The following is a 15,211-nucleotide window of genomic DNA, read 5'->3' on the forward strand; positions in this document are numbered from 1 at the left end:
CAACGAAATATCTTTTTAATGTCATCCAATAGAAAAATAAATTTTTTGAGTTTTCCTTTTAATGCTTTCAACTCTATTATTTTTTTTGTCATTCGTTTTGTACATTAAGTACTCTCTTGTGTTTCATTATATACATATGTATATATTTCGTTTTTTTTTTTACGTATTTTTTCATATAGCTCATTCATGACTTATAAAAGTATACAATTTTCTAATGAAAGATTCTGGGAAAGAGATTATTTTATCTTAAAATACGACGAGTCGGATTCTAAGTAAGATCAAAAAAGTTTCAAAATTTTTCATGAAATATTTTTTCTCTATTAAAAGCAAATAAATACGACGAACATGAAGAAAAACATAAAAAGTATGTTAAGTTATGAAAGGATATCGTTTAAACAGAACGAAAAGAAATTTTCTTTCGTTTTGTTTGCTATTAATTCCCTCAATGAAATATAATATATGTATGATTATATATAAAGAATGATTACGTTGTCTAACGAACCATGATAACGTTGGTGTGAGATGTTGCACTGATCGTCAAGGTTGCTGCGCTTGAACATGATCCTCTGCAAAAGTATGCATGATAACCTCTAGGATGGAGTATCCAATCGCTCCAGCCAATGTCTGCAAAGTTAATGTAGAGTTCGTCTCTACAACATTCCTTCATTTCCGGTGAGCAATTGGAGTTTCTTTTTGGCCGATTTTTTTGTGGCAACGGTGACGTATGTATTACCAGGAAGGGCTTCAGTGTTTGCTCGATGGAGACCGGTGCTGTGTCACGGTCGATCGAGCAGGTGCTGCAGGCTATTTGCATCGCGTGGTTCAGCTGATGCCTTTCCACCCACTTTCTCACCGTAAAACCCACGTCCGTCTTTACCCAACCCTCTGAAAAAGATAAAAGAACACATTCAACCTTTTCGTCTATTCCCTCTCTCTCTCTTACTCTCTTTCTTTTTCTCTATCTATCTCTCTATCTATCTTTATCTCTTTTATTTTCTTCTATGAGATACTTTCTTACTTTTCTACATGCTTCTTCCATTAGACTTTCTAATTATCAATTTAAGGGATGAGAAGATAAAAGAAAAGGAGAGATAGAAGATCGGATGATAATATTATATGTAAACTTTCTATTAGGTATCATATTTATGTAATATAATATAATATAATATAATATTTAATATAGAATATTAGATGGTATATCTACAGAAATTAATTTGATATTGATTATTGTATATATATATATATATATATATATATATATATATATATATATAGATATATATATATATATATATATAGATATATTTATACATAAGAAGTGTATATATTATATAATGATCTATCTATTCAAATTAATATGTGAATTAAAAAAATTGAAAATAAAATATTATTAATTGAAATTTTAATTAAAATTATTATATCTGTATGTAATATTTCATGAGTAAATTTTTATCGTATTCGTCTATGTTTTTTTATCGTATTTATCTACGTGTTATATATATTTATGTATACAATTGAATTTATATAACAATTAAAAATTAAAATAAAATCATTAATCCGATATAGAATAATAATAATAGTAATAACAATAATAATGATAATAATAATAAGTAGTAATAGTAATAATAATAATAATAATGTAAATAAATATATTTAAATCAATTTTAAATTTACTATCGTGTTTATATGTATATGTATTTACATACTATGTATTTATGTATATATATATATATATATGTAAAAAGTCACGATAATTTATTAATTCAGTTGAAAAAATGAACTTCGCGATAATAACTACATTTTATAATTTATGATCCGTCATATATATATACATGTATATGTATGTATATTATTTTCATACACAGAAAAATAAGAGAGAAAAAGAGAGGGAAAGAGAGAGAGAGAGAGAGAGAGAGAGAGAGAGAGAGAGAGAGAGAGAGAGAGAGAGAGAGAGAGAGAGAGAGAGAGAGAGAGGGAGATCAATCGTTATTTTAAACAAATTATCGAACGTGCGGATCGTGTCTTTCCATTCAAAATAGAAACCAATTAAGATACTAAAAGCAATAATAAGTTAGTTTAATATAGATTTACCTCACAATCGGACTTTAGACTTTAAAAGAGAGTAACACGGATAAGAATATATTGGAACTCGTTGATAATCTCTCCTATCGTGTTATTAAAAGCCCGTGTTAATAATGGCTATAGTGTCACGTGTATTTATTCGTTGTATGCGATGTGTATTTATTCATTAATAGGACTTTGCTTTGAGGGGGATTGAAGAGATTTTTACACATTCACACACACACACACACACACACACACACACACACACACAAGGTATTACGTTTGAAATCGATTTCAGTATTAATTAATTTTTATAAATATAATATGAGATGTAATATTATATATTATATATTACATTGTTATATTCTACATGTAGGTATGATATATAAAAACAAAAGCAAAAACATATACTATAATACGCAATAATAAAAATTGAAGCATGATTTAAAATGAATTGTAAGCAACGATGTGATATAAAAATTTAGAGAAAGATTTAAAAATAAAAAGAAAAAGATAAAAGAATCGATCAATATAAAGAAAAGTTTTGTTGAGATCTATTATAATGTGATTTCGATGAGTAGAATTTTATTTCGTCCATTATTTATTTCATTTACCTCCTATATCGGTATTTAAAATTGCCATCATTGTGTTCTTTTCGAAACTTTCGCCTTTGTCCCAATGATCCAATTCCGATAATACAAAAGTTTGATTGAGATCGTCGTTCTCGTCATATTCCTTATAAAACCAAAGTTGTGCCGAAGTTACATCGACGAATTGCATTTCGTTTGGCAAATAAAACGTAAAGCAAGCTGCTGGATTGAAACCCGTCAAGTGATTCGAACTTTGTCGGCATTTCTTCGAATCTCCTATCCCTGAAATAAACGATTAATTATTATTTGAATTTTGTCCTTTTTTTTTTTCTTTAATTTTTTTTTTTTTTTTTTTTTTTGATAAATTTCACAAAGTTTCATTGAATGTTATTATCAGGAGAAAAAAGTTATTATTATATATACATACATACATACACATATGTATATATATATATATATATATATATATATACAATTATATTATATTATAAAATTGTATATAATTATTATTATATTTTTTATTTTAAATATATTGTACTAATACATACGGTATAAGTTATACTTGTAATTATTTACTATATTAATACATATAGTATTGTATATAGGAATTACATATAGTAATATATATAGAATTATACTACTATAGAGAATGAGTATATAATAATTCTAATATAATTTTAATAAGTAATGAATATAATTTAATGAATATAATATTCATTGAATTTATACGTAGTTGCATACGTAGATATATAGATTGTTCAATAACTGTTATTATAATATCTCAATTATATATTAAGTTAATTAGTTTTGATTTTATGGAAAAATATACTAAGAACAAAGTAATCATTATTACAAGATGGTAGGAAAGAATTTTTTCTCGAAATGATTTCTTTCTACGAGATTCCAAATTCATCGATATTTTATTATTATTATTTTTTTTTTTTTTTTTTTTTTATTGGCACTACTCTACGAATTTTAATTTTTCCATTTCTTTTTTTGTTTTTTTTTTCTTTTCTTTTTTCTTTTTTTTTTACACGAATCGATCCCTGCACGACTCATTTGAATTTTTTGATTAACTGATTGTGCACACGCAAGCAGGTATATGAGTTATTGCACTTGAAAGTTATGCCATTATTAAGTCCGGCATTTTTAACGTGTTAAAATTAATATAATAATAATATAAATAAGTAATTGTAAGTAAATTTATAAGATAAAAAATAATATCACAAATAAGATATTAATATAATGTTAACAGAAAATTTTTCTCAATAAAATAGCAACGAAGATCGCGAAAATTTTATTTCAGATATAACTCAGTAGGATTATTATTTCGATTGGTTATTAAAGATATATTTGAAATTAATTATTCAACGTAAAATTGACGTTAATTTATAGTTTCGTTTAAAGATATTCTTTTTTCGGATATGAAAATAATTAATAATACATTCTCTGAAACTTATAACTAAACATATTTTGTTTGTCCTTAAACGTCAAGAGAAAATATCCAATTAGCTTTGTTCAGGTATATAACAAGCACGTATGTCGTACCGATCTCGTTACAAACTAATTTAGTATCGACATTGGCCAACCACCATCGTCGTCATTCGAGAAACGATCGTTTTGTATTTTACATTAACGGTAGCGTTACGTTAGTGTTACATTACGTTACGTTAACTTCGTATTGGTTGTGTCTAACGTCAATGAAACTTTGAAAGGGTTGACTTGTATATTTTCATTAACATAAGAGAATTACGGACCTTCGGATATTTCGTAATAATTGAAAATTTTAAATGGATCAAAGTAATTTCATAAATAATAAAAAATGAAATATATAAAAGTAACGATATATATGTATATATATATATATATATATATATATATATATATATATATTAATAAATAAAACTGTTTATTGTAATTAAAATCTACCATGATTTAAACGTTCATTAAACAATAAAAATTATCTCGTAATCGGACATTCTAAAAAAGATTGTAAAACTTTAGCGATTCAATAATGTACGTAATGAGAATTTTCTCTTGATTATAACGATTTTTGTTGTTATTGTCAATTTTTAATTCAAAAGGAACGAAAAATCATACATCAAAGTTTCGTACTTTTTTTCGTTTTTATATTGTATATATATATATATTGTACATACTACTATAAAGAATAAGTATATAATAATTTTAATATAACTCTAACAAATAATTATATTATTAATTATTATTAATTACCTATTATATTATTATAGTATTATATTACTATAATACTATATAAAATATATAATAATTATTATACTTTTTATCATTTATTTTATATATAGTAATATAATACAATATTAATAATACAATATTAATAATAATAATAACTACAATAAGTGTATAAATTATATAATAGTACAATACTGTACATATAATTATTTATTTATTTATTATTATTATTATTATTATTATTATTATTATTATTATTATTCATTATAATTCATTATATTCATTATTATTCATTATTATTATTCATTATTATTATTCATTATATGTATTAAATCGGTATTAAGTGTAATAGATTATCGTTCAATGAAAGAAAGACTTCGAACGGATAGATTTTCGAGAGATATTTAATCTTAGGATTAAATGTTACGAAAATAACATTATTATTAGACTTTAAAGAGATAAAAATATTCGTACATATGTATAAATGTATAGTGATTACGAATTCGTCGACAAAGTAATGCTATCGTATGAGATTTTTGATAGATCTATTTTTAAAAAAATGTGTATGTGTGTTTGTATATATATCTGAAATATAGCAAATCCATTGGCGATCGTATGTCAGCCGATGTTCATCGATCATTCTGTAAACTCTTCTCTTCTCTCCCTCTCTCCCTCTCTCTCCCTCTCTCTCTCCCCCCCTTCCTCCCCCTTCTCTCTCGCATACTTTTTTCTATCTCTATTTCTGTCTATTTCTCTTTGAATTCATAGAATCTCTATTTACACTGATACATGTCCTTCATATTAGAATAGAGATCAAATCGATCTCGTTTTGTCTCTATATAGGAAAAGGGATTCCCGTTAATAAATTTCTCCTTTGCGAAGTAGAGATTAGAACGATTTATATCCAGGAACGAGCTACGTAAAATAGTATGAGCTATTGAATATGGATAACAATATACTACAGATATATATATGCACATGTAGATGTAAAGATGTATGTGTCAAGTATATAGAGAATAATGTAGATCGCTTTGGTTGTTTGTAACCCATTCGGCGAATGAATCATGTTGCGTAAATGTGTAACACGAATAATCTTAATCGTATGGTATATATTAATACTGTACATTTTGTTTACGTTTTCTTTTTCACTTGTCTTTCTTTTTTTTGTGTTTTTCCTTTTTTTTTTCTTTTCTTTTCTTTCTTTTTCCTCTTTTTCTTTTTTTCCTTTTCCTTTTTTCCTTTTTTCTTTTTGTGACAATGTTTAGTCGTGACTCTTCTCTTATCGCACGAAAGATTAAAAAATATGTAATAAGATAAGTTAATACTATTTGTCGAGAATCTGTGTACTTAGTTACATATATACATATCAATTTTATAGTACAAACTACGTTATTTTAAACATGATCTATTTTTGTACAAATGGTACTTGATTATTAATGTCTTCGATTAATGTTGCTACTATATAATAATAATAATAATAATTATTATTATTATTAATAATTATTACATTTTTAATATAATTTATTATAGTGAAAGTTTAATACTATTATAAATTAATATTGTTAAAAAGAAATTTATTGATTCGTGATCATCGAGTTTATTCATTTTAACGTCTATGAACAATCCGAGATTAGAAAATTGTTTGACATTTACTTTTTTTTTTTTTTTTTTTACTTTACGATTTATGTGCTTTTGTTAATATAATAAGACATTAGAGAAATTGTCTTGAATTAATATTTTATTTAGTATTTTATTTATTTATTGTTATAATTGTTGTACAATTACAGTTATAATAATCGTTATAATATATTAATATATATACTGTATATATAATATACTTATATACTAAGTTATATTATAGTATATGTATAATATAAGAACTTTTATAATAATTATAACAATTAATCCTATTTATATATTTATTATTACTTATTCCATATATATAGGATAAGTAAATATTATATATATATATATATATATATATTATAAATAATATATATAATATTTAATAAATAATTATTTATATATAATATATAGTAATATATAGATCTATTTATAATCATTTCTGTGTATGTATATATGTATGTTATATTGTACTTATTTTATAGCTATTATAAATGAGAAATATTAAACAACATATATACATATATATATATATATATATATATATATATGTAATATGTACATATAAATAGATTAAGAATATAAAAAAGAAATCAAAACAATATTTTTTAACGAAGATCGGCATTGAAATGATCAACTCGGTTAATAAATAAATCTATAAATAATCTAACTAGCTTTCTAATACATTTATTCCAATTAATAATTATCTTTCTAATTCTCTTTCTCTCTCTCTCTCTCTCTCTCTCTATATATATATATATATATATATATATATATATATATATATATATATATATATATCTTTCCTTTCTTTTTCTTTCGTTTTTAATTAATCTGAAGGAAATCCTATTAAATGTGTTTAGTATTGCAAATTCTTTGAAAATCTTTGATAAAGACAGTGAAACACTTGCTTGACTTACTCGAGAAACTCTGGACAATATAATTCTGGTCGAAAATCAAGCTAGTACAACTCTCGATCCTTTTCTCCTTTATTATCTAACTTTCGTTGAAATTCGGCAAACGACCGGCTGAACAAAGACGCGGAAAGTCTACTCTCCTCGTATAATGTTAGATGCAAAAGTTTGGCCTCGTTAACCCGCTACGATTTCGTTTTGTAGAAGCTAAACAGCCGAGGCAGATTACACCGACACGGTAGAGGCCACTGAACCGGAAGTATTCGTCGTCCTATCAAATATTCGGTATAGTTAGAGATTCTGGTAACGGATGGTATCTCTTTGCCATTTTATTTAAATATTATACGCATATATATATATATATATATAGTTTTTTTTTATTAATTTAAATAAATTGTTAAATAATCAAATACTTCTTCTTTTCTTTTTAAATTTGTACTTTCATTTACGACATAGATACGTTGCAATGCATACCTATTACATTTATTATTTATTATTTTAAGAATACATACATATTCTTAAAAATAATAATTCTTTAATAAGTTCTTTAACATCGCCATTTTATTATTTCAATATTTCATCATTGATCAAAATTTAATTTCTAAATAATGTACTTTATTATATATAATAATAATAATAATAATAATAATAATAATAATAATAATAATAATAATAATAATAATAATAATAATAATTTTGAAAGAAAGTAAAATAAATTATACTTAATCAATTATATTTAAAAATAAATATTATAATAGATAAAAAAAAAAAAAAAAAGTAAGGATAAAATAAATTTGTCATGCTCGTAAAAAAATAGATACGTGTTACTATCGACACAATTGAATATTTTAATGTATGTATTATAAAAAAAAAGAAAAAATAATAATAATCGTTGATACGACAATTTACAACTCTTTCTTTTAATACGATAAATATTTCGAATGAAATCAAAAGATATATGAATAAATACGATCTTTAATTTCTTTTTTTTGTTTTGTTTTGTTTCTTTTTTTTTTGTTTTTTTGTTTTTTTTTTCGAATGAATTATACTCATTGTATCTGATACTAATCACGGTACTTTTCGTTGGAGTTTTTTTATCTTGAAAAAATGCAACAAAGGGACGACGTGCGGTCCATTAAAATGCGTTCTTGTCGTTGAGAATCGTGATTCGGTCCCGTAATTTCCCGTAAATTCTCGCTCGAATGCTCTACATGTTCATACATACTTACATACGTATCTACATATAATATATACATATATACATAAAATATATATATACATATATATATATATATATATATATATATATATATATATATATATATGTATAGATTGTAACATGAAATGGCTCAGTAGGTTTCAGTGTTTGCATCGCCATGGAAAATTTGAAATTCATGGTCCGCTCTGCTCGTTGCTACGTTACTGGAGTGGACTCTTCACGACGTCATTGTTACTTGTCCTCATTTATACCTTTTTTCTCTTTTTTATTTTTTTTTCCACAGCAAAAAGAGAGACGAGAGAGAGAGAGAGAGAGAGAGAGAGCCATACAATTATGCAATATTCATATCCTTTAACGGTATTCTTCGTATAAAGGAAAAAAAATTAAAAAAGACACTTAGAAATAATTTTATATGGATGTAAGTCAGAGTGAAAAGCTTTTTTGGTCTTTAATAATATCGCTTTGTAATTTTGCATTATTGAGTATGATACGTATGTATATTTCTATACACACATACACACACATACATATATATATATATATATATATATTTATTTATTTATTTTATTTTTTTTAATATTATATCATTTCATCGTTTGAAAATTTATATGAAGCTCTCGTAGAAAATTAATAATTTGTAAGAAGTTCAATCCTAAAGTTTTTCATATTTTTTAAGTATAAATTATATAGTTAGGGTATATATATGTATATATGTGTGTGTATGTATTTGCGTGTGTATAATTTGATTTGTATTAGTATAAGTAATATAATTATTAATATAATTATATTATAATATATATATATATATATATATATATATATATATATATTTAGTTTAGTATAATAATATTATATTAATAAATATATTATTTTTAGTAATAGATATCAATATAATTTAATTTATTTCTCAAATTAATATAGTATAATGGTATAACATAATTATATTAAACATTATATTATTCATACGCAAACATTATTTAAATATTAATTTAATATTAATTTTATTAAAATAACTTTCTTTTTTTATAGGTTATCAAAAAATTTACCAAACATTATTTTCATTAATTTATCGTAGGACAATAGAATAAATTCAAATTAATAAATAATAAATAATTCGTTCAAATTTAAAGATACGATAAAATTAGATCAATAGTTTTATTGTTAAATATCATTTTATTAATGTTTAAAACAAATTAGATTTGAAAATAATCGATTTATTTGTTTTCATATTAAAAAAAAAAAAAAGAAAAAAAAACCATTCTCAGGCATTTAACAAAATTCATACCAATGAATTAATTTTAGCGATAAAATAGTCTCGTCTCATTTCGTAATATTGTAATTAATTAAGACAATTATTTAATTTTGGAGATATTTGAAAAAAAAAAGAAAAGACCGAAAAGAAAATCAGCTAAAATTAATGACGTACATATATCAAACACTATGTACAGATACATAGATCTGTACAAAAAAATTGTATACTAAAAGAGTACACCAAATGAGAATATACCATGTAATAATAATTTTTATGAATTTTTATTATTTTTTATCGTTTTTTTATTTATTATTTTCTTTTTTTTGCATTCTCTTTATTTTTATTTTTTGTTTTCACTTTTGTCGATTGAAGAACGAAGAGCATTTCATATGAATGTAGTATCTTCATAGAGAGCCTTTTTTCATACGGTATCTTCTTTCTTTATTTCTTTTTTTTTCTTTTTTTTTCTTTTTTTTTGTTTTTTTTTTCTTTTTTTTTTTCTTTTTTTTTTTTTATAGTAAATCCCGAGAATAGGATGAATGGAAAGAAATACCAAACAAAGGAATTTTCTTCTGTGAAGTACGTACTTCTTTTATACATATTCCTTATATTTTTCTTATCTCTTTTAGTGTCGCACTTTCGAATTTCACACGATTCACATTTATATTTGTATATGTCTGTTCATGTACATAGTTATAATATATATATAAAAAAATGTGTGTGTGCGTGTGAAAATACACACGTCTATCGGGAGGAATAATTTATTTGATTTTTTCTTTATGACAAAAATAATAATGATTTGTTATTAATACATATAACTTTTATATACTTAATATATTTTATATATATATATATATATATTTATATATATATTTACTTTAGTATATATTTTAATATACTCCAAAATAGTTACTTTATTTACTTTGTAATAATCTATTTATTAATATATATTTTTTAATATGTTAAAATGGTATTTAACTTCACAAATCAATACATATTAAAGAATTTACTTCCTAAATCAATGAAATCATCAATTTCTTTTTTTTTTTGTATCCGTCCACAGTTAAAAAAAAAAAAAAAAAAAAAAAAGAAAAGAAAAAGAAGAAAAAGAAAAATTTATTTAGTTTACGAATTAGAAAGAATTTGAATCAATTGTTATAATGTTTGTTTTGCCGATCCTTTTGAGACTCATTTACAATTAATCATTTGCCATGATTTTATTCATGGTGGAACTTTGATCGAATCGTAAATATTGTTTATCGCTTGGGCTTTATCGTGCCGGTGGCCGTCACTAAATAAGGACATGATCTCTAATAATTGGAAGAACGTTCTAATCGATTTTATGTATCTCTAATAATAACAATAACAATCCATTATAATTATTAGAGTAAATATAATATTTTTTTTATTTTTCAAGAAAGAAATAAAAACGTATATATATATATATATACATATAAATAAATAATCGAATAAATATATATATTTTTGTATATTATATTTATTATATTTAATTAAAAATTTTATATTTAAATAATACGAATATAGTATAGGTATATATAAAACAGGTTAATAAAATTATATATATATATATATATATATATGATTTTTTTTTATATATATATGTATATATTATCTATATAAAATTGATTGTTAAAAAATTTATGTTCGATTGTTATGTTTATATTCAATATTTCATATATGTACTTATTACATATAAACTTCATTCGTTATCTGTCACCCATTAAATAATACAAAAGGATGGTTGGCAGTCTGTTAGATTCGATTTATGTTCGATCAAAGTTTCAAAGTAATTAGAATCGTGGCAGCAATTAATTAAATATCATCGATTTCTCCTGACAAGGACAGTGAATTGAAACAAGAGAGAAATATATACATACATACATGCATGCATACATGCATACATATACATATATATATATGTGCATAAATATGTATAGAAAGAAAGAGAGAGAGGGGGAGAGAGAGAGGGGGAGAGAGAGAAAGAGAGAGAGAGAGAGGGTAAATTAGATTTTACATATATGTACATATATATATGTGTATGTTAATCCAAGTGTATGGGACCTGTTGCATAGCTTTTTGAATTGTATACACTGACTATAAAGAGGTATTAATATATAGATTTTTTTTTTACTCTTTTTTTTTTTTTATTTTTTACTTTTTTTTTCTTCTCATATTAAATTACCTTTGTTACAAACTTTTAACAAATAACAGCAATTAAAAATATAAAGTGTGCACATATGTATTTTATAATGTCATTGTACTTCTTTTCTGCTTTTTTTTTCTCTCTCTCTCTCTCTCTCTCTCTCTCTTTCTCTCTTTCTTTCTCATTATTAACTTGTACAAAGTAGTTATATGTATAAATTTTTTAAAATTTTGTTCATAATTGCAGAATATTCTGCGTATTTTCTTTTTTCACGTTGTAAAGAGTGTGGTTTGTATATTTAAAAAAAACGTGGATGGACATTTTTTTTTTTTTAAATAATTTTAAACATTGAAGGCCATCCAATTGTTGAAATTTAATCACTCAAGGAGATATAAGGGACATAAATTGTAATAAATTTATTTGTCTTATATCTTAACTATTGCTATGTTATTTGTAATTATTGTAAAAATATAAATGAATTTTCATAATTTTTATATTGCAATATGGTATTGGATTATTTTGATAATGACGATAACGATAATAATATTTTATTTCAATATAATATTAAATAATAATTAGAACTCCTTATCAAATTTTTTTTTCCTTATTTGTTTCTAAAATAAAATAAAAAAAAAATATGTATATATATATATGTCTTATTATATTTATATTTATACGTATGTTTTGTATGCTTCTGGGTTGCTTTTATATATGCAATGAAATTTTACTTGTGATAACATTAACACAATTTCTTTATTCTTTTTTTATTTTATTTTATTTTATTTTTTTTTTTTTTTATAATTTTTAAGAGTTAAACATTTATATACGTCGAGATATTAATAAGAATTTTCATCGTACACAAAATTATATTGAATGAATCTTCATTCATATTGATATAAATAATTATTTGATTTCGATATATATATACCTATGTATTAAATGTTTAAATATATATATATATATATATATATATATATATATATATATATATATAAGATTAAAATTATAGTGAAATTTTTCCTGTGATAACATTGACGTCATTTTTTGTTTTGATTTCATAATAACTTCGAGGAATTAAAAATAAATCATCGATATTATAGTAAGAATATTATCGTAAATTTAATCGTATTGTAAGATCTATAGATCTTCTCATTCATATTTACAGTGCAAATAATTAATTGAGTTAATTTGATTGAGATTAATTGTTTTCGAAAAATCAAATGTTTTATTTTACTTTCAAATCCCTTTTATTCTTTTCTTTCATTTTTCTTTTCATCTTTTATATATATATTCTTTTTTCTTTCTTTCTATTTTCATTCTCAAGTTATTGATAATAATTTCGAATTAAAAGATAGATAAGAAAGGAGATAAAAAAGAAAAGTGTATCCTTACCTTCGTACGGAAAAACGACGATTTGATCGGTTTTACCATAGAAACTCTCAGCCGATTTTTCCGGTTCAAGTGGCGCGCCGGGTCGAAGTTCGAGCACGTTGCCGTTTATCAAAGGCTTCGGCAAGGTCGACAGCGATATCGACACATTCGGAGGCTTTGAGAGCCTCAATTTCTTTAGGATCTGTTGCTTAACGTACTCAACCCTCAATTCAGTTAGTATAGGATTTTGATCGTTGACAACGACCTTGTTTTGATTACATTTGACACATTCCTTCTCATCCACCGTATTGGTAGTTGATGTTGGAAATTGCGAATGATAAGATCTTCGTACTGTCATTAAGCGATCGGTGACCTTTGGCCAGGTAGTATCGGCCGAGAACTTAGGAATATAAAGTAGAATGAGAATGGGAAGTGTAAACATAATGACCAACTGCATCTTTTCCTTTGTTTGTTTTTCTTCTTTCTATTATCTCTTTCTCCTTTCTATCTTTCTTTTTCTCTTTATATCTCTTTCTCTATCTCTATTTCTTTCTCTCTTTTTCTCTCTGTCTGTCACTCTTTCTATTATATCTTTTCTGGATGGTTAAACGTCAGTTGGATCAACTGATTTTGATCATACACACACACACCTCTCTCTCTCTCTCTCTCTCTCTCTCTCTCTCTCTCTCTCTCTCTCTCTTTTCATGAATTCAAAGATCAAGAAGGATAATGACCTGGCATCGTCGAAAAACACCTTTTATTGATTTCGATATGATCTCGATTATACATCGATCTAAATCAATAAATTACTTGAACATATCGATAATTAATTTATATATTCTTTCATATAAGAAGATCTTAGAACGATGTTCTGCGATCGTAGAAAATGAATTATAAACGGATATTGACGTTGGATTTGATAAGTATTACGATATCAATCGAGAGAATACTCGTTGGATTAAATTTCTTTTTTTAAATTAAATAAAATTTTCGTTTTGAATTTTTTTTTTTTGCTTCGTTCGTTTGTCTTTTGTTTCCTTACTTTTATGATTTTCTTTTATTTATCGACGTAATGTTTTAAGACGAACGAATGAGTTTCGAAGAAACAAAATTGCACGCACAACAACTTTCGCGAATGTTCCGGGTAAAGCGTTCACACCGAGACTGGAGGTGAATCTTTACGATGGACCCAGTGATGTAGTTGACTCGACAGTCATGTGAACTTTGCCCTCCATCAGTCACAGCCAATGCGGATTGGACGTAGACGGATAGTGGTATTTGATATCAGCGAAAGCAAGCACGCGCCGCGAACATGCCGCCACTGAAATTCCGTGTGTTGTCTCTTCACTAATACGATTAACGAGAGATGCTGGTTCCCTTTTCAGAATTGGTCAGAAGTCACGTTTTTTCTTTGGGGGTCACTATACCCGATTTGCTAAGAAATCTTAGGGTTATTTTAATTATTTTCCATTATTTCGTCATATATATATATATATATATTTATTCGTCATATATCTTTTTAATAAATCTTAGATATTTTCTACCCGAAGTTTTTTTCTTCTATAGATAAAGTTCGTTTTTTGTTTAATTTTTTTTCTTTCTTTTTTTTTTCTTTCTTTCTTTTTTCTTTTTTTTTTTTTTTTATCGTTTCTCGAGATTCATCAAGAATATATATTTGGTCACTTTGTATATTCCCGTCTTACTTTTTTTTTTTGTTGGACTTGCGCTTAATTACAATTTTGCTTATTTCTGAGTGAGTAAAGGAAGGAAAGAAAAACTAGAAAAAAAAAAAAAAAAAGAAAT

General features: G+C 24.3%; 1 protein-coding gene across 1 annotated transcript in view; it reads right to left on the bottom strand.

Annotated features, from left to right (window-relative positions):
- LOC124431519 (growth/differentiation factor 8) overlaps positions 1 to 14,681 on the bottom strand; it is a 17,108-nt gene extending 2,427 nt beyond the window's left edge. The window contains exons 1-3 of the mRNA XM_046979545.1: positions 13,430 to 14,681; positions 2,679 to 2,936; positions 503 to 885 (exon numbers count right to left, since the gene is read on the bottom strand). Coding sequence (XP_046835501.1) covers positions 503 to 885; positions 2,679 to 2,936; positions 13,430 to 13,865 — 1,077 coding nt within the window. The 5' untranslated portion in view covers positions 13,866 to 14,681. The remainder of the gene's footprint in view (positions 1 to 502; positions 886 to 2,678; positions 2,937 to 13,429) is intronic.
- Positions 14,682 to 15,211: the final 530 nt, after the last annotated feature.

This window comes from Vespa crabro, chromosome 21 (assembly GCF_910589235.1).
Source record: "Vespa crabro chromosome 21, iyVesCrab1.2, whole genome shotgun sequence".
Lineage (NCBI taxonomy): Eukaryota > Metazoa > Arthropoda > Insecta > Hymenoptera > Vespidae > Vespa > Vespa crabro.